The following is a 19,610-nucleotide window of genomic DNA, read 5'->3' on the forward strand; positions in this document are numbered from 1 at the left end:
GAGACTAAAATTTGCCATTGATGGTTTTCCATTGCAGTTGCCTGCTGTCTAGATTGGAACAGTAGACTTGCTGAGCCTGTTCATTGTGAAGCAGGGGGCAGTTAGCCTGCTGCATTTAATGGCCTGCAGCTTCTGTTTGTTTTTTTTGTTTGTTTGTTTGTTTTGTTTTTGTTTTGCATTCTGGTTTTACACTCTTGTTACTTAGAGATTTTTAATCTTTCTCTGTGTGTGTCCATGTGCTCTATCATACTAACGCGAATCCAAGGAACTAAATTTGACAAGCATCTATGAATCTGTCTCAATTCCATCTGAGTCCTTCAAACTTACTGCCTAGCTAAATGTAGCGTCTTTGCCAGAGACCTGGGAAATGATAAAAGCGCTGTGGCTCCATGCCCGTTTTCAGTATACAGTTTCTCCTGACTCTGTGTGGCTGTGCAAAGGGTAGATACTCATCAGGCATGGGGAAGAATACCAGCATGCAACTGCTTTCTTGCTGCTTGCCCCTTCAGAAGGTTGGTGACAGAAACTGGCCTCTAAAGATCCACGAGTGAGTACTGAAACCTTAATTTGGGTACGGTTCACTGATACTACCAAAAGACAGGAGTATCAGAGTCACAAGGGCAAAATTGTATGAATAAAATGTCATTTGAAACACTGCCAGTGCAAAATTATATCTGCAGTTACTACTCAGCATAAAAATTGAAAACGTTCCCTACGGAAAAACCTTTGTCCTCCCTCTGTGGTGTTCTGGTTTTGTTTCAGAGAATGACAACTGAAAGGGCTTGAAAACTCTAATGGGACAATGACAAAAAGGCAATGGCATGCTTCTAGGCTGAGATACAGGCTTTAGAAAAGGTAAAAAAGAACCTCAATCTCAGTCAATTCTGCTGTATTTCCAGAAATTGTTTCTCCTCTTCTGCTGTTTGTCACAGCTGGATCAGCAGTTTGTCTTTTGCTATGGATGTGCTGTCCGTGAGGCCAAGCTAAATTTTCACAGAAAGATGGCTCTGATTCTACCAAGGGTAATGGCAGTCTGGGAAAGGTTCCGTTGTCGGTTCTGCTCAGGTGGTTTCACGCTGCCCAGAAGCTTGCTTTATTGCCACCTAAAGCACGGTTACTCTGCAAATGTGCTCAGCCCTGATCTTTCTAACTTTGCTAGTCAGGCCTTGGGCTGTCTAAAATTGTGATGGCTTTTTAACACATGGTCTCTTCACTGGCAGTTGTTTTGATCTGGGTTTTTGTTGGGTTTATTGCTTTTTTGGTCATTTTCCTACATCTGAGGAGATTCTAAAACTTTCTAAAAGAACTCTTATATAACATCTTTCTTTAGGCTGGGATTCTGAGGTGTCACCTCCATGCCCCTTCACCCCCAGCCCTTTTCCTTTACCCAACAGCTATTTTCCCAAGTCTGAAAATCCTGTCAGTCTTTCCTATGGATGCTGCCCCCTTCTGACTTTTTCGGAATTCATCAGTACCGCATCTTGGATCGTGCTGCAGACCATTAAGCTGCTTTTCTTGCTTTTAATGAGCTTATAGCATACGGGGCCCTTCCACCTACAGATACTGACTCACGGGAGTTTTGCTACTGTGCGGTGTGTGTGCCGATTGGGAAGTCGCTTGCTAGATCTAAGACATAACGTTATGAAAGCATGAGTAGAGGTTGGGCACTTTATTGGTTGTTTCAACTTCTAAGAAACAGTGAAGTGCTCCTGAAAGAGAAAGCAGTAAATGTTTTACCTCTTCCCCATTCAGAGTGGACTGTGGCACTGGGGGGGTTGTGGTTGAACTGGGATCTGTTGTTCGACCAGCTGGTTTTCTCTACTTGTAATTCCTTTTGCTTCAAGTGAGCTGAGATAATGGAATTTCATGCCTTTTTTTCTTAAATCAGGAGAATTGCTGTCATTTGGGAGCAGGCTCATATCTTCTTTGTCCTCGTAGTGTGCATTAGCCGTGTTGCAGATGCCTTTCCATCATCTGGAAATGAGCCATGCAAAATCTGTAGCCCTGCTGATGGCTGACAGGTGAGCCTGCTGGAACGGAGCACGGTGGTGGCTCTGCTGTGCCATTGCTTTTCAGCCATCAGGAATCAGAATTCATCTCCTTTCCAGCCTCATCACATACCTAACTGTCCTTGAACATATCTGATGTTCTCTCAAAATTCCCCTTCTAATGTATTTAAAAGCTAGCTCCTACTTTCTTCTATATTCACATAGATGCAATTTTCTTCCTTGTGGTTTAGGGAATAAGAATTTATTAATGGATGACTAACCTCAGTGTTTGAGACTCCTCTGTACAGCCTTGACAAGATACCTGATTCTGCCTGCAGTACTTTTTGATGTTCTTCTCCTTGATCTCCGTCCCCAGACAGCTCCGATCTGGCTTGCTGGCACTGGCGTTACCTGGACTGAGTGCCATACAAGCACCCAGTGAAAGATGGTGTCCATCCTGAAAAACTCCTTGACTTGAACCGATGTGCAAAAAGCATCGGCAATAGATGAGCCAAAGGTGGTTAAACATGAATCTGGGGGAAACGAGATTGAGCTGTGGCACTGCACATAGCTAAGTCTGACAGGTTATGTGACAGTTAATATCTCATTTAGTAAGAGCCATGGTTCAAAAAAAAGACAAAAGCTCTAAACACCCTTTGCACTGCAGGAGTGTAACACATCTTTAACCCAGTTTTATGAATGGGAGCCAAAGCAAAGTCTCACCTGCTCTGGAACAAACCAATGTGTTTGAACCGGTCACCATCTGAGGTGCAGACACTGAGTTGTTGCCTTTTGCATGTAAAGATGTTTTGAATGTAGCTCACTGCAGGAGAAGGCGTGTGCTCTGTCAGTTTTTTTGTCCCCTTGTTTGCCATGGCTTAATCCTCTCTGTGTGAGGAGATGTCTCTGCTGGCATGAGGCAGATACTGGCGGGATTTCTGCTCACCCACTTCATTTTTAGGTCGTCACACAATCCATTCATCTGAGGGAAGCACGGCAGACTGCAGCAGAGGTGTGATAGGTGAGGTGGGATGAAAGGTGCGGTAGGTGCCCTGGCTGATCTTTGTCTCGCCGAATCTGACTTTCCATCTTGCAGCTGTCAGCTGAAAGGTTCCGCATCCAGCCCGGAGATGGGAAATCAGTCCTGTAAGAACTCTCCAAGAGTCTCCTCTGGCTCGGCTGCCAACTGTGGTAGAGAAAGTAGGTCATGTTGTGCTGCAGGGTTACAGCAGGATCAAAAGAATTTGTGATACTCGGGAGCTTGTGTGGGGAAGACGGGTGTGGGAAGTCTAGCTCTCATGATTACGCTAAGATAAATAAATCTTTCACCTCTCTTCAGGGAATATTTGGTTTTGGAGAGTGCCTGGTGGGGCTGAGATGATGCTACTTTGCTGGAAACTTACTAGCAGAAAATGACAGAAGGGTTTTCTAGCCAAGAGATGTGGAGATGGTCTTTGCCTTTGGCTGCTTCTCGCCGTGGTTTGGGTGATCCCTCTTCTCGGCAGAGGCTCCCCAGAGCCTCACAGTGTGCTTCTGCCTCTGTTTTCTGCATACACCCCAGCCTTTTGGTACCGACAGAACAGTTCAATTCACCCCTGCAAAAGGTTTGTTGAGAGAAGAAGAAAAAAAACTACGCTTGGGTAAGCTGCAAGGGGAGAGTCACCTGCGCTTCCCCCAGCAGCCCCCTCCAGCGCAGCAGCTCGGTCTGCTCCCCTCGCCTGCTCACAGCTTCCCGAAGGACTTCTGTCAGGTGCTGCCTGTGTGAGCTCCGGTTGTCTTCAGTGGGGTGAACGCAGTGGAGCCAGAGCAACTTTGTGCTGACTGGAGAGGCCGTGAGCCAAACCTGGATGGCAGCCCCACCCCTAGATAAGGGCACTGCGCTCTCATTTTTGCTGCTAGGATACCTCCTGTCAGCCCTAAATTTAGCTCTGGTCTTCACGCTATGGCCACACCTGTGTCATTTTGTGAAAGGTCATTTAAAAGTACTTCAGATACTTTCCTCTGTCTTACTGAATGTGGTTTGTGTGCCTGTGCATGTAGTGCCAGCAGGAGGTTGGATGTGGGCAGGAAAAGTCCTGCAATCCTGTAACGCTGCTCCTTGCTCTGTCGCTAACCGGTTGTGGAGCACCTGAGAAGTTGCATCTCCCACCTGTCCTGCATCACACATCCCCCTGCGGGGACACATCCTGCTGGCCACAGAGCTGGGTCCGGGCAGCGGGGTGCTCCAGGGGGATTGCAGAGAGCGGGGGCTATAGCAGTTGCCTGCCCGTGCTCACCGCTTTCAGGCAGGACACGCTTGCTGCTCCCTGCTTGCTGCGGGTCTGAGGCTGAGGAGTGTTACGCAGCCAGGGGTCAGAGCCCAGTTTCTGTGGCAAACCAAAGGGGCTGGAGCATGCATCCCCCACCTGCCTTTACGGTGCCTGCCACAAGCTGTTCCCAGCATTCAGAAGAAAATCCTCATGCTGGGTCCTGATCTTCACCCTGTCCAGGCTTCACCCAGCATTTAGGTGACAGAGCTCTGCTGTGCCTGTCTTCCCTTCGAGTGACCTGGGCCTGAGCATTGCCTACTCACTTGTGAAAGGTCAATTAGTCTCCTTCTAAAGAATTATATTAACTAATTCTTCACAGGAGTTACCCAGCTCTTCATACCTAGGAACTGAACGTGAAGCAGTCGCTAGCTTAGCACACAGCGTTTCAAGCTTCTCTGAAAAGTTACCAATTCTTAATTTCATGCTTACGAGGCTTCTCACCTCTGCTGCTGTGGTGCAGGGAAATGGGGTCCCTGAGAACTGAAAGGCCCTGTTACAGCCAGCCCCACGGGATGCCTGTGGGAGCCCGGCATTACCCGTTGTGGGGAAGATGCGCGCACTGCACAGGGCTAGGAGCATCCTTCCCTTCGCTGAGAGCTTGGTGGATTTTAATTTTAAATGTCAGGATTAAGGTCTAAGTATGGCTTCATCCTACTGGTTATTTTCCATTCTTTCAACCCAGTCTGACCCAAATCTGTCCCTGTTTTCTAACAGAAAAAGGTAAGTCTGTCTTAGGAACCCTTGGAAATTTCCATCAAGCATTACTGTAGCAATCTGAAGTAAAGCTATTAGGCAACAGGACCTATAAATGAGCAGAGGTCAGCTAACCTGTGTTACTGCTACGAGATGCAAATAATTCTGCAAGTTCTCATTCAGTAACAGTTGTGTAATCATTAGATTATCAGTCTCCAAGATAAATACTGTAAAGATAAGGCAGTGACAAGTGGCTTGCCTTTGCCTTCTTTATTGCTTTTCAAAAGCTGAACGTGGATGCCGGCTATGCTGGGGTCTTTCGTTGCAGCAATGCCATTGTGCAGCCCCTAAATATTTTGTTGACAATTTTTATAGACATCCTGTCAGAATTCTGTCCCATCAAACGTACCTGTGCTGATTCAGCAGACTCGAGGTATGCTCAGGTCCTGCAGCTGGGCACTGTTGAATGATAATGGTGCTTGAGGGTGTTCTGAGTCAAGTGTCTGCTTAAGTACTTCGAATTTAGAGTCTGTGAGTGGGGATACTCTTGTTCATATTAAAAAGCATGCAAAAGGAAGGCTGTGGATCTCCATAATTAAGCAGGAAGAAAGAGAATGAAACATTTTTGGGGGCGCTGGACTTAATAAAGGTATTCAGACTTCTTTGTACAGATAGACGGACGTGAGAAATGTCTTCTATGGTTCCTAAAAAGTATTTTTCAAAGCTGTTGCTTGTTTTGTATTGCCATTTCCTGTACTAATTGACACAGTTGCTGTTGTCACTTATTTAACAAATCCACATTATCAGTGCAAGCACAAACAAGGACAAAAATAAATGTCTGATAATATGAACAGATTTATCTGTTCTTATCCCCACGCCTTTTTCCATGAGTGCAGATTGTATTAAGCTTGCTGAACAAACCTTATTTCCAAGCATTTAATCTTATCCATGAGGGGCAAAGGGTGCTACGAGCAGGGCTGTTTTCTTCGTGTGTTTTTAGTATCTCTGAGCAAAAGACAGGTGTAGGAGCACCCTCATCTGAGGATTGGCATTGGGTAGTGTTGTGTTAAGACTGAGCTTAAATTGGGTCTGTGGTAATCTTGCTGCCTGTTACCTAAATCGTATTATGCTGGAGAGTTGCAAGTCAGGGGAAATCACGGTGCAGAGTAAACATAAAGGAAATCCAACGCCACCTCTGCCAACTCCTGATGATAAATATAGATCATTTATGTGGCTGCTGTAAACTGCTGATTGCATGGGAGTGCCCAGAGAGCCAGGAACGTGCTGGGTGCCATTCCTCTCCCTGAGGACCGCTCACTCAGCAGCTCCTGGCTTTGCCCGGGGTCTTGCTGGAGATGTGACTTTTCTGACCGTGCTGAGCAACCCGCAGCCCTGTTGTCCCAGGTGCCATCCTGGCACTGCAGCGTTGCAGGGCCGAAGGCTTCATGCACCCCACAGCCGACCTGCGCCGGGTGCTGCTGCCTGGGGCTGCATGGGGCACGGTGCGGAGCCAAACCAGTGCCAGGCTCATGCACTGGCAGGAGGCACACCGAGGATTTGTGCACTCCAGAGCACTTCAGGAGCTGCAGCTGACAGGTGCTGAAGAAATCGACACTGTTTTTATCATGTTGTTTTTGTCTCTGTTTTTAAGGTTAACTTGAATTACAAACAGGGAGGGTTATTTTCCCTTGGACCCATCTTTACCCTGAGATGGAGAGATGAAAGCACAGCAGCATTCCCTGGAGTCCAGGGAGAAGGCACAACACTCCAAATTGAACTGTTTTGATCACAGCACATCAGCTGTGGCCCTGCAGATTTTTTTTCCTTGCCCTAATCTTCCCAAACTAAATCAGTCAGGATTTTGCACGGCGATGAAATTTCTGGAGCCAGTTTGCTCTGGCAGTCTCTCAGTCCCACATGGCAGGTACAGGCTGCCTAGGCAGCTCTGGCTGGCATGTTGCATGGAGCTGTTCGTCTGAAACTTGCACCAAGAGGCCAAAAAATCCCTCAATATTGTGCTTCTGCTCTGTTCTGTTTCAGTCCTGTGCTTAGTAAAAAACGATTCCTTTGTTGTCTGAATGCCGAGCATTTCCTCCCGAAGGCTCAGCCAAACATCCCTGCTCCCCAAACAATAATGGTAAATGTTTAAAAGCCAAGGACGCTGAGTTAATCTTCACTTTTGGATTGTGACCTTCCAGTGCTCTGAAGCCACTGCTCCCCTGGGACAATGCTGCCGAAGCCTTTACGGCCCCTGTCGGGGCGGGAGGGTTTGGTGCTAAAAGAGGCAGCAGCCGGGGAGCAGCCTCGTGGTGCTGGTCCTGCGCTGCCGCCAGGTGCTGTGCGATGCCACGATGCCAGGTCTTTGTTAAGGTGCTGTAAGGAGTGCCGGGTGGGATCCGGGTGTGTGCTGCAGCTCTCATGAGCACCCTGAAAAATAGAGCTGGTCTGCTTCCTTTTGCCCGAGTTAAAACCCCTCTCGGTGAAACTCCCACCTGGCTGCGCTGTGAGGCATGGTGCTGGGGCTCGGTGAACCTGCTGGGAGCCTGCTCGAGCTCAGTGCTTGGCAGCTGAGGGCATCGAACCAAGCACTGTCCTGTGTTGTGGGTCAAAGAGGAGCCCAAAGAGCAGCCAGCCCCGTAACCGACTTTCAATGTTCCATCGACTTCTATAACCTCTGGCCAAGAGTTTTTGTCTGCAGGAAACAATCTCAGAAAGGGAAGCGAGCTGACAGAGGTCCCTGAAGTGGGATTCCCTCTTCCCTCTGGCCTGGCCTGTGTCTGCGCATGGCCAGCAGCAGCCCCCTGTGGGACAGGCAAGTGGAAATTTCCTTCCTATCCGCAGCGTCTTGTGAAAACATCATAAAACATCTGCGGCGTTCTTTACCCTTGCTTACAAGAGAAAAAATACCAGTAAACCCCAATCCTTAATTACCCACCACAAACATGAACCACTGCAAGCGATTGCTCAAGGAGGTGAAAAGCCCCAGCGCTTGTCTTTTGGTTGGTGGTCAGCATCCAGCCCTGTTCGGATGATGGATGTGTCCTCGCTGTTTGATGCAGGATGACTGCACAGCCCCGAGCCCTCGTGCCACCAGGGCTGTGCCTGCTCTGCCCCTGGCAGCAGCGCGGTGTCCCCTGGGTCTCCTGCCAGGCTGCAGCCTCCTGGCCCCCATCTCGTGTGCTGGTGGCATCTCCGTGCCCTCCCCTGGGGCTTGGGTCAGGATTTCTGTGCAGCGATCCTTTATGCAGTGGGGAGGTGTAAGGGAGTTGGTATAGGATCAAAGTCAGCTTTTGAAGCTGCCGGTGGATCCCTGGACACCCTTGCCACCAAGGTCTGTCTGTGCCAATGCTGTCTTTAAGGTTTTAAAGCCCTTTGGTGTTAACAAAGTAATGCAGAGCCAGTGCCATACGACCAGCAGCACTATGACATGGGGTGGTTTTTGAAGGGGGTGCCCTGGCAAGGAGCATGGGCTTCAAGTGCTTGGTGAGCAAAGGAAAGGAAAGGCTTTCTCTCCATTTCTCGGGGAACTCTTGGACCCATGCATGCCCCTGTGCAGGCAGTGTTGTGGGCTTCTCACACGTACTACCTTCTGCAGGCTGCCCAGGAAAGCAAGCCAGCTGGTCTTCAAACAGGTGCTAGCATTTTGGCTACCTACAGCTCACACCATGGGAGGAATTGCATCCTGCATGTTGGCAGAAAACCCTAGACCGATGATGACAACAACAAAATAACCAAAACAAAACTGAAAAGAAAAACAAACCACCTTGTGAAGAAAAAAAAAAAAAAAAAAAAGTAAAACCTTGAACCGAGGAATGACTGTGATAAAGAGGTTTTATATTCCTGGGGGCTGGCCTATCAGCTTTTATTGCCCCCTCTTTTTTTTTTTTTTTTTTTTTTAACAATGCAAATCCAATCCGTTTTTTAGAGCCTCCCAGCCACTGCCTCCCCATTCAGGGCAGGGGGAGCCTTCCAGCAGCTCGGACAGCGCGGTGCTCCCCCGGCACCCCACCAGGGCTGTGCTGGCGTCCGGCACTCCCAGCTTCGAGCTCTCGCAGGGTGAGTGTCCCCCGGGGGCAACGCGGGCATCTCCTCCCTCCGGGCTTTTTGCACTGACCCGGTGTGGAAGCCTTGCTCAGCACCAGTGCCAGCAGCCTCTATCTCCCCTCGGCTGTGCCCTGCACGCCCGAGGAGCAGAGTCTGGTGCTTCCAGCACGCGCTGCCCCTCGAGGACCCACATGGGCAGCCGGGTTCTCCAGTCCCTGGGCAGGTCCCCGATTGTGCCCGAGGGACCGGCTGCCACCAGGACTCTGCCTGCTTTCTTCCAGCTCCCCTCATGGCTGCTGCCGAGAGCAGTTGCTCCATGAAGGAGGTGATGGTGGACGTCGACAGCAAGCAGCAGCGTGCGAAACCCCACTGGTACGAGCGCTACGTCCAGCCCTGCGTGGCTGAGCTGCTGGGCAGCGCGCTCTTCATCTTCATCGGCTGCCTCTCCGTGGTGGAGGATGCCGGCGGCACGGGGCGGCTGCAGCCCGCCCTGGCCCACGGGCTGGCCCTGGGGCTCACCATCGCCGTCCTGGGGAACATCAGGTAAGGGGCTGGGGTCCTCCTGCTGCTGCGCCCGCTGGGACCCCTCATGTGGGCAGAGGGAGATGCCCGCTTCCATCGTGCCCCCTGGTTAACAGCAATGACTGTTCGGCTGGTGGGTGGTGGTTTCATGCCTGGGGTCTGTGGGAGGTGGTTTGGCTTCTGGTTGCAACGTTTTGGTTTTAGCCCTTCTTAACAGATAATAAAAAAAAGAGAAAGCTGAATCAAAAGTATCTCTTGGGAAAGCTTAGGCATTTCCTTTTAAAAGGATGTCAGAATGAAGCATTTTGACCCAAGTATGCTATTCCCCTGGGTATTTTCAGGTGAAATACCTGTATTACATTTACAAATGGTTTTCATTCCTCTAAAGCAACATTTAGACAAACCTGCTCATAGAAAAAGGTGTAGTTTGACTCCAAGATAGAGCTTTATCCTGAATGGAGAAGCTGAAATGGTCCCTGAGGAATTTCGCTCCCTTCTCTCTGTGTTTCCCAGCCAGATCCTTGCAGCTCAGGGACGGGGGGCCCCGGGGGCTGCCCCCACTGGGTGCAGGTGCTGGGAAGCCTCCCCCAGGCTAGGGAGCTTTGCTCATCAAGGCTTGTGTGCGAGCCAAGGGACAGTGTCGTACCAGCACCTGCTTAGGATGGAATCGCACCCCAAGGTAAAATTCGTGCAACTGCCACTGCAAGAGCTGGGGGTGCGTGTCCCAGAGGAGCCCAGCAGCTCCCCGGGCACCCCCAGCCCCCTCACAGCCCCGCTGCAGCCAGGGGAACAGCACCGAGCGCTGTGCCATGAAGAGGTGCCCCGAGGCTCCCCCTCTGCTCCCCACTGATGGGACAGGGACCAGCATGGGAAGGGCAGCTCCTAGCAGTTATCTCTGCTGGCTTTGGACGTGTGCTCTTGGTAGGACAGGCTGCAGCCCCTGCAGTGGGTTATAGGGTAACTGGTGTCACTGGCTGTCCCCATCCATGCTGCTGGGACGGGGCTGCTCCAGCCCCGCTCCGCTCCCGGACAAGTCTCTGCAACTCTGCAGCTCCCACCCTGCCCGGGGCAGTTCACAGACACCCTCCTGCCTGGGACCTGGCTCAAACAGCACAACTTTTTGCTGTCATATGATCAGTCTTTAATTATAGCTGAAGAATAAGACATAATTATGGCTCCTAGACACTCTGACTCATCGGCTTTACCAGCAATTATTATTAGGGCTGATTGGTTATGAAACTCGTTCATTAATGCGTGTCCCGTGATAATCTGTTTTAATTAAAAGGTATCTGAGCTTGTCTTGCATGTGGTCTTTGAGATGAATGATTTGGGCCTGTCAGGAGGCGAGGGCTCGCTGTGGCGTGGGTGAGCCCTGGGCACGGCGCTGCCCTGGTGCTGGGGGGCTCAGCCAGGAGCGCTGGGGTGGCTGCAGGGTGAGGGGGGTGCAGGGCCCCCAGGCAGGCGTGAGACCCCAGGGCATCATTGTTCACCTGGTGGATTTCTCTGTTTTCTGAACCCCAGTGAGGAAGGAGGAAGGCTCGTGCCATCCCTCAGCCACACGCTGCCAGCAGCAGCCACTGCCTTTGGTATTGGGGCTGGGGCTGCCTGCGTGCCTCCACGTCCCCCTCTGAGCAGAGGAAATGAGCACTGGGAGCCCCAGCAGAGCTGCGGTGCCCGTGGGGCCAGGAGGTGGCCGCAGCCCCAGCCTGGCACGGCGCCTTCCCTGCTCTCTTCCTTTCCTGCAGGACGTGTGTCCTGCACGGGGCAAAGTGTCACGGCAGCAGGCGAGGGAGATTCGTTTCAGGGCAAAGGCAAACAGCAGCCAGGCTCTTTGCTTTCCGTGCCTTCGATCTGGGCTGCGTGAGCTGACGCTGAGCACTGCTGGGGTACGGGCTGCCAGCCTGGGGAAGGGTGTTCAGCCGTTCTCAGTGCTGGCACCAGCCCTGCCGTTGCTGTTCTTGTTACTCAGAGCTGCAGGGATGGGTGCCCTGAGGGTGCAAGCAGGAGTCACTTTCCTTTGGGAGTCCTTGCCCTCAGAGGAGCTGGTGCAGAGAGCAGGCAGCAGTGCCCTGCCCAGAAGAAGCATTCGTGGCTCTAGCCCCCAGCAAGTGCAGCGCTCACACTGCCAGACCCCATGGGCAGCTGGGGCAAGGCAGAGCCCGGCTTTGGGGCGAGCCCCGTGCTGAGGCTCCTCTCTCCTTTGCAGCGGAGGTCACTTCAACCCGGCCGTGTCCCTGGGCGTCTGGCTGGTCGGCGGGCTGAACATCACGATGCTCATTCCCTACTGGATCTCCCAGCTCTGCGGAGGGATATTAGGAGCCAGCCTGACAAAGGTACAGGCACCGGGGAGGTCTCCTTAATCATGGGCAAATGCTGGGGTGCAGGGACCACCTTCCTGCTCCGCCAGGGGCAGCCTTGCCTGCCCCAAGCTGATGCACGGCCCAGGGGTCTCCAGCAGCGCACATGATGGCAAGGGTGAGAGGCACTGCAGGCATCGATTCTCCATGTAATTCAGAGCATGGAATTTCACAAGGCGACCCAGCATCGCAGGGGCTTGCTGCATGGGTGCGGGGCTTATCTGTGCTTGGGGCAAGAGCACCTGGCTTCTCCTCCCAAGTCTCCCGTGGTCTGATTCCGCCCTGGGGCAGCCAGCTTCCCACTGAGGGCTCGGATCCAGCAGTGCCAGCACAGGTGTGGGGGTGCTGCCTCCGCACAGCGCTCTGGGGCTTGGCTAATTAATTCCCCACAGCTGCTGTTCCCCAGAGGTTCATTATACCGTGTTAATCAGGCACAGAGCAATGCACGGCACCTCTGCAGCTTCAGCGACTTTAACGCAGTGTCTGCCTGCCATTTCTGCTTGCTGCACCATTTTGTAACGTTAATTTAATTTGGTGTTGCCCATTTCCAGAGTCTGAGGTGGTCCGCACCGAGCAGCGTGGTGCTGTTTGTGCACTGCAAAGCTCTGGGAGAGCGTGGCTGGCTCATTATCTCAGGAGACACTAAGAGCCTCCTCTAATGAGTTTATATTTGCCAGGCGCTTAGGGCTGGCTTTCAGGAGGAAAGTGATGAGATTAGCTCCTCTTTAACCCGGAGCTATGCCCGCCCACGCTGTCCTGACGGTGAGCACAGATGTCTGTAAAAGCCCACAATATGGAGCGTGGAGGGCACAAACAGAGCTCCCCCCACCACAGGCCGTGACGACGGACGAGCACTACGCCAACGCCACCGGAGGAGCCTTCAGCGGCATCGTGGCCGATGAGCAGATCCCCTCCGTCCTGGTGGGAGAGATCGTCATGACCACGTTCCTGGTGCTCGCGGTCTGCATGGGAGCCGTCAACGAGGAAACCAAGACCCCTCTGGCACCCTTCTGCATCGGCCTCACGGTCACGGTCGACATCCTGGCGGGGTGAGCTCGCGAGTCTGCTCCCTGCAGCGGGCGCAGCCCCCTGGGCAGAGCACAGCCAGGTCTGATCCTGCACGAAGGTGCCTTGAGCAGGGGCCAGGAGGGGACCTGAGGCTGCAGGGGCGGCGATCCCACACTGGCAAATCAGACATTTGGCCCTGCTGACACGGGTGTGGGGGAAATTCCTGGGAACACCCTGAAAAGGTGGCGGAGAGGCTGGAGGCTCGTGTCCAGCACGTGGAGCCCTCTCACCAGACCAATCTCTCCAATTACCTGATAAAAACGAACGGCCGCCCAGGCAGTGTTTACAGTCGGAAGCCCTGAGCAAACAGGAGCAGTTTATCTGGAGCTGTTGCTCGTTGCTCGCTGTATGTCCTCATGGTTGTTAGAACCGCTGCCAAGCTCAGCCTCGGCGCGGGCAGGCGTTTTGGGCGAGCAGCCTGTGTCTTATGTCACTGCAATCAGATAACGAGTGCACGCAATTACAAATGTTAATGGGTTGTTTAGTTAAGGCAGTGCCCCCTCTAGCGGGATTCAGAGCTCTTATTTAAACACTGCGCAAACCTCGAGTGCAAATATTTATCTGTTGCAGTTTTCTTTAATCTGTAAGCGCTATTGTCTCTTCTGCCTGGCTCCCGTACCTACGCACAGCGCAGAGCTTTCGCTGTGTAAAACCCAGGCTCTGGGTAAGCCCCAAAATAGGCTCAGCACCCTCGCTCGCACCGTGCTGGGTTTTCCCTGTGGGCTGCAAGCACCAGGAGAGAACACAGCATGCGGCCACCCCAGGGCTCCCGAGCAGGGCTGGTCCCAGGGCTGCAGCAGGGCAGTGGCTCCTGCCCCGTGTCCTTGCCTGCAGAAGTGAGCAGACCTGGGGCAGGGCTGGGTGAAGCAGCCGCTTCCTTTCTCTTTCAGGGGTGCCATATCCGGAGCCTGCATGAACCCTGCCAGAGCCTTCGGGCCAGCTCTGGTAGCAAACTACTGGGACTACCACTGGGTGTACTGGGTAGGGCCCATGCTCGCTGGGCTCCTCGTCGGCGCGCTGGTGAGGTGCGTGAGGTCTGCCCTTTCCCAGCCCCACGTGTGTCTGACGCTTCGGTCCTCACCTCCTCGTGGGGCTGGGCTGATGCAGTCTCTGTGTTTCGCTGTTGCAAGCGTGCATGGAAGATGCCAGCCCTGAGTTTCTCTCTTTTACCTCCCCAAAGGCTCCTGATCGGTGACCGGACGACCCGCCTGTTCCTGAAGTGAGGCCAGATATCGGACTGTGCGTGCTGCCTGCTGGTGGGCCACGCTCAGCACGCCCAGCGCGAACCCCTCAGCCCCTCTGCCTCCCCCGGGCTCCCCCACCAGTCTGCTGCAGGAGGGCTGCTCCCTCGATGCTGCAGACACCATGGAAAGTGACCCTGGCACCTCCTGCTGCTGCGGGAGCACGCTGTTGGGACAAGCATGCAGCCGAGACAACCACACTCCAGTTGGCACCAGCACCATGGCACCGACCGAGCACCTTGTCCCTCCTGCCAGGGCTGCATCTGGGCACCTGCAGCAGCTCCCAGCTCTGTCCACCTTTGCTGCTGCTGCTCCCAGGGCCCCCTCTGCTCCCCGGGGCGGGCTGGGGGAGCTGTGGGTGGCCAAGCAAGGAGCCTGCTGTAACACCAGTGCGGCAGCAAAAAGCTGAGTGAAGCAGCAGCGCGGCACGGCTCACCAGTGCTGGCACTAAGAGAGTTCTAAATTCTTAATGACTATTATTTAAGAGGCCTGATGCAGCTCCTGGCTGCGTGCCTTCACGTGCACTTGATGGGAGCTGCCTGGCCCCAAATGTGGCGAGGTCACCATAAAGCTCTCCTGCTCCTTCAGCACATCTGCAGCTCCTGTTGCAGCACCCCTGCTGTCCCCTGCAGTGTCCCCTCCCTGTCCAGCCCACGGGAGCCCCCTCCCCAGTCTGTGCTGTGGTTAGCTTCCCTCCCTTGCACACATCCTGGGCTTTTTGCTGCAGAGAGCACCATGGGGAGCCGGTCCCTGCCCATCCTGCTGCCAGCAGGGCTGCCTGAAGCCAGGCGCTGGTTGCAGGCTCTGCAGCGTTTGCATTAGCTCAAGGGCTGTGACAACAGAGCTGCTCCCCCCAGCTGCGTGCCAGGACACCAGCTTTAGTTTTTGGAGGTTTCTTGGCACGCTGAGCAAAACAGCATAAAGGGAAATGGGGATGGGAGGAGGGCCCACACCGGCTGCAGCCAGGATTATTGAGAGAAGTGAGGCTTGGTGACAGAGTCCAATTTCTGAGATATGCTGTCATCAAGAGGGCTGGGGGCAAAACATGAGCCCAAGGCACAGGTGGCTGTGCCCCTGAGGCTGGGGGCGAGGACAGGGGGCTGTGCCGGGAGGGGAGCCCTGCTGCCACGAGCTGGAGTCAGCATGGGGAGCGTGATGGAGCTGTGTGGGCACGGGGAGAGCAGCCAGCACAGCCAGCTCTACGTCAGGCTGGGATCCGTCCCTGCAGCAGCTCTGCCCTGACTCATCGTGCAACTGCAGCCTCCCAGGGGATGGGGGTGTGGGCAGTGACCCTTCCCCGAAGGCTCAGCAGGCTGTGCTCGGTGATAAAACAGCACGCAAGTGCTCCTGCAAATACTCCCAGGGCACACCTAAAGGTACCTGGGTTTAGTCACTCCTCATTTTGTAACTTTGAACAGGGTTAGAGGTTTCTCAGCATGTCTCTAGAAGGCAGGGTGATATTGGGAAGTTTTAGAAAAGTGACTGAGGGCACAGAGCTTATTGCTTTTCCAGCCCTTACGAGTGTTGCTGTGAGGTGCCCCCCGTCTGGCCAGGGGAAAGGCGCTGTCCTGGGGCAGGTGTCCCCTGCCCGCAGCAGGGCTCTGTGCAGTGCCGGTCCAGAAACGAGCATCTGTGGTCCTGGGGGCAAACCCCCCTGGGATGGGGTGGGACACAGGCAACGGAGAGAGAAAATTAACAGGAAAGTAACCCAGAGCAAGTGAGTGTGGGGAGGGAGAGGGGCATGGCAGGGGCTGCCGGGTGACCCCAGGGCAGGCAGAAGGGCAAGAGTGGGACAGGGCCAGGAGGAAGCAGGCTGAACCGTGTCTCCGTGGTGCAGTGATGTGTGTCCTGCCCTGCCAGAAGCGGTGTGCAGGGCCCTGCCTGCTCACCTTCCTCCACCGCCCCCAGCTCCCCAGGAAGCCCCAGGGTGAAGCCCGTCCTTCTCACCCTGCTGTACAGGCTGCTCCACGGGGAGGCAGAAAGCCATCACAGCAGCTGGCATGGCAGGAAGGACATTCCCAGCTTTCTGATGTCCCCGTGGGGCTGGCAGAGTCCTGCACAATGCCACCTCTCTGCTGTCAGCTCGCTTGCTTTATTCCCAGCCCAGGAAATGACCCACACATGTGCACGCACATGCACCAAGATGTATTTTTTCTATTTTTAAAAAGGGCAAGGTTGTAGAGAGGCTGCGGCTAGGAAATGCCAGAACGAAAGCATCCTTGACTCAGTGCGTGCGTCTGCGTGCGGGGCTGGGCAGGGGGACGCGCACCCGGCGCGGGGCCGCGTGGGCCCAGGTGAGCCGGGGCGAAGGCAGCTGCTGGTTCAGGAAGGAAAATGATGCAACCCACAGGAGGAGACAAACAGCCTGAAGATGTCACCGGGACGGTTGTCATGGCAACGCTACAAAAAATGCCAAACCAAACAAGGAGCAGAGCCGCTGCTTCCTCCCCAGCAGGACTCCCCAGGGGTGTGGGAGCTGAGGGGCAGTGGGGAGGCACCGCGGGGGTCCTGAGCGGTCCCAGCCCCTGTCTGGGGAGCAGAGCTCTGCCGGAGTGAGGCTGCAGGCCCCTGGGAGCGGCAGGGCGACCACCTTCCCCTTTCGAGAGGAAGCACGGCCCGCAGCACCCGCAGGAAGCACATTTATAGCTACAGCTGCCTCTGCGCGGGAGCTGGGGCTGGCGCCACGCTCTACCTCGGCTTGGTGCTGCACCCCAAATTGGTGCTGTGCCCCAGCTCAGTGCTGTGCCCCAGCTGGGGACCGCAGTCCCGTAGGGGCGGTGGTGCTGCCGGTCACGGTCCCCAAACTCAGACCAGGAGCAGGAGATGGGGTGCCCCATGCACATCCGCGTGTCCTTCCCCATTTTGCCGGTGATGTGTTCAGCACATTCATTTTGAATTTGTCAGGGTGACTTTTAATAAAGCATCTGTAATACACGTTGTTTTTTCCTGAGTATCATTAAAGGGCTTAATTTATGCTAATTAAATACCAATTAACTTCTGAGCACTTAATGTGCTTTAAGGACATAAAACACATCTCATCCCCATTCAATTACATTTGCGTCAGGCCTGGCCAGAGGCCTGCACCGTGTTTTTGTCAGCGCGTGGATCTGCCGCACGGCCGGGCCCTGCCTGCCTCCTTCCAGGCCCCTGGTGCCATGGAGGGGAGCCCAAGGCACTGGAGGAGCTGCCAGAGGGCTCCGTGGCTCTGCTCAGCTGCTGGCAGCAGTGTTTTCTGCCAGGGTTCACGTCGCTGTTTGGGTGCGATTTGTCACAGGGCGTTTGTGGGGATGGCCCTGGGCAGGGTGGGGCTGTGGGCACCCAGCGCCTCCACTCCAGGCCCTCACACTGCAGCTCTTTCACTCGGGATGAACACCCCGGTTCATCATTCACCAGGGGAAGAAAGCAGCTCTGTCCCTGCAGCCAGGCTCCCCGGTGCCACCCTGCGTGCAGGGGACAGCCTGGGGAGAGCGGGGCGAGCAGGAGGAGCGGCTGTGGTCGGGCTGGCCGTCAGCACACGGTGCCCACTGGCTCTGAGCCCATGCCACCCGCCTGGCCCCGCAGGGGCTCGAGCTGTGCTCAGCACCATGAACACCGAGCCCTGACTGTGCCTGCCCCCCGCTCCTCCCCGCGCAGGGGCCGCTGCCTGCCCCGGCTGGTGGCCCTGTGGGAGGTGGCCGCTGGGGTCGGCATCATGCTGCGAAGAGCTGAGCTGCGGCGTGCAAATGTGAGAGTTAATGAGCCGGTTAATTTGGCTGAGCTTCTCCTTCCCGGCTCTCAGACCTGCCCAGCGCCACCACAGCTGCAGCCCCTGGGACAGGGATTCCAGGGTTAGGGGCTGCAAAGCAGCAGGAGCTGGGCAGCAGAGGGGCATTGATGCACCCGTGCTGGGGCTCAGAGCTTGGTGGCGAGGGTGCAGTTTCCTGGCCCCACACCTCCCGCAGCCACGCTCTGTGCACAGCAAGCTTCTCGCTCGCAGGCAGAACAACCTCCTCCCTGTTCCCCTCCTGCCACTCGCCTGGCACCGCTCACCCTGGAGCCAAAGGAAGGAGGAGCCCCAAATGTTTTCTTTTCAGATCCTGCCCTCAGAAGGATTACGGGTTTCTTGTGTGCTCTCCCAAAGCCTCATCTGAAAATAACGGCCTCCCTGAGCAGAAGCAGCACATCAAGATGCCAAGAGCATGGCTGCAGCCGAGTATGATGGATGAATGCTTTTTGGAACATGCCCTGTGAAAGCTTCTGGGAATTCTCACTGTGCTGTTCTGTAAAGGTTTTCTTTGCCAGCCGACAGCTGGAAAAATCACCACCTTAAAAATAAAAGGTGATTTAATTCTTTTAGCTCATTTTGTCCCTTGGGCTGAAGGCACCAGCTGCAGGGGCTGATGCACTCCGAGCAGGGGACCCTGATGCCACAGCTCCTGCTGCAAACTGACACAGGAGCCGAGGCCAGGGCTGTGCAGCAAGGCTGGGGGCTGCCAGCGGGGTCAGGTCAGACGCCCCTGCAGGAACAAACTGTCTGGTGAGGCTGCTCTGGGGCTCCCCCAGCCACAGCCCTGCTTGTCAGGCTAATGAGGGTCACTGATGAACACGGCAGCTGGGACTGGGGTTCCCCCATCGCAGTCCCATCTGCTAATGAGGGCAGGGGCTCTGACGAGCACCCCAAACACAGGGAATTTCTGCACTCACCTCCTCTCCGGGGGCTGAGCACCTGCGCTCACATCCCACCTGCCCAGCCCAGCTGCATCCCTGTGCTGGAGCTGTGTCCCAGGGCTGAGCCACCCCCCCTGGATGAGCCCTATCTCTCTGCATGGCTGTGCCCCCCAGGCTGCAAGGAGCTCAGCACAGCCCCGATCCTCTGCACCCAGGGCAGGTGCCCGTTTGGAGGGGAGCCCCTGGAGGGGAGCTGCCCTGGGATGCCCGGAGCAGGGGCAGCAGCGCCCCACGTGCTGCTGGGGCAGGCAGAGCGTCTGCCAGGCTGGCACGGCTTCCTTGACAGCTCGCACTTGGGCTGGCACGTCTCTTCCAGCCTCTCATCTCCGTGTGAGCCCTGGGAGCTCCCTGCTCACTGCCCCAGGTTCTGGAGAGCCCCCACGGGTGCTGGCGTGGGGCTGGGGCGCCCCAGGGATGAGGGCGGTGGGGGCTGTGTGGGCACCAGAGCGGGGGAGGACAGCGGAGGTGGGCAGTGACGTGCGGAGCTGGCACCGTGCGTGAGCTGGCATCTGCATGTAGGAGACAGGGAGAGAGGCGATGGTAAAGGGAGTGGGAGTCTAAAATATATGCTGGGGAAGCTTTTAAACCATGCCATCAGCAGGGTCCAAGAGGTGTGGGTGCAGGGACGAGCTCATGCCCTTCACTGCAGGCTGTGCTTGGATAGTGCCGTGGGGCCAAGGG

The 19,610-nt window shown here is 54.9% G+C and overlaps 1 protein-coding gene across 1 annotated transcript; it reads left to right on the forward strand.

Moving 5' to 3' along the window:
- Positions 1 to 3,118: 3,118 nt before the first annotated feature.
- AQP8 (aquaporin 8) lies at positions 3,119 to 14,204 on the forward strand (the record flags this gene model as incomplete). The annotated part of the gene is made up of 9 exons (XM_084296189.1): positions 3,119 to 3,188; positions 5,012 to 5,017; positions 6,395 to 6,586; positions 8,945 to 9,046; positions 9,316 to 9,577; positions 11,763 to 11,889; positions 12,748 to 12,962; positions 13,872 to 14,006; positions 14,162 to 14,204. 9 exons carry the CDS (start codon positions 3,119 to 3,121, stop codon positions 14,202 to 14,204), a joined length of 1,152 nt encoding a protein of 383 aa, XP_084152315.1.
- Positions 14,205 to 19,610: the final 5,406 nt, after the last annotated feature.

Source organism: Netta rufina, assembly GCF_964035555.1.
Source record: "Netta rufina genome assembly, chromosome: 15".
In the NCBI taxonomy this organism is placed as follows: Eukaryota; Metazoa; Chordata; class Aves; order Anseriformes; family Anatidae; genus Netta; species Netta rufina.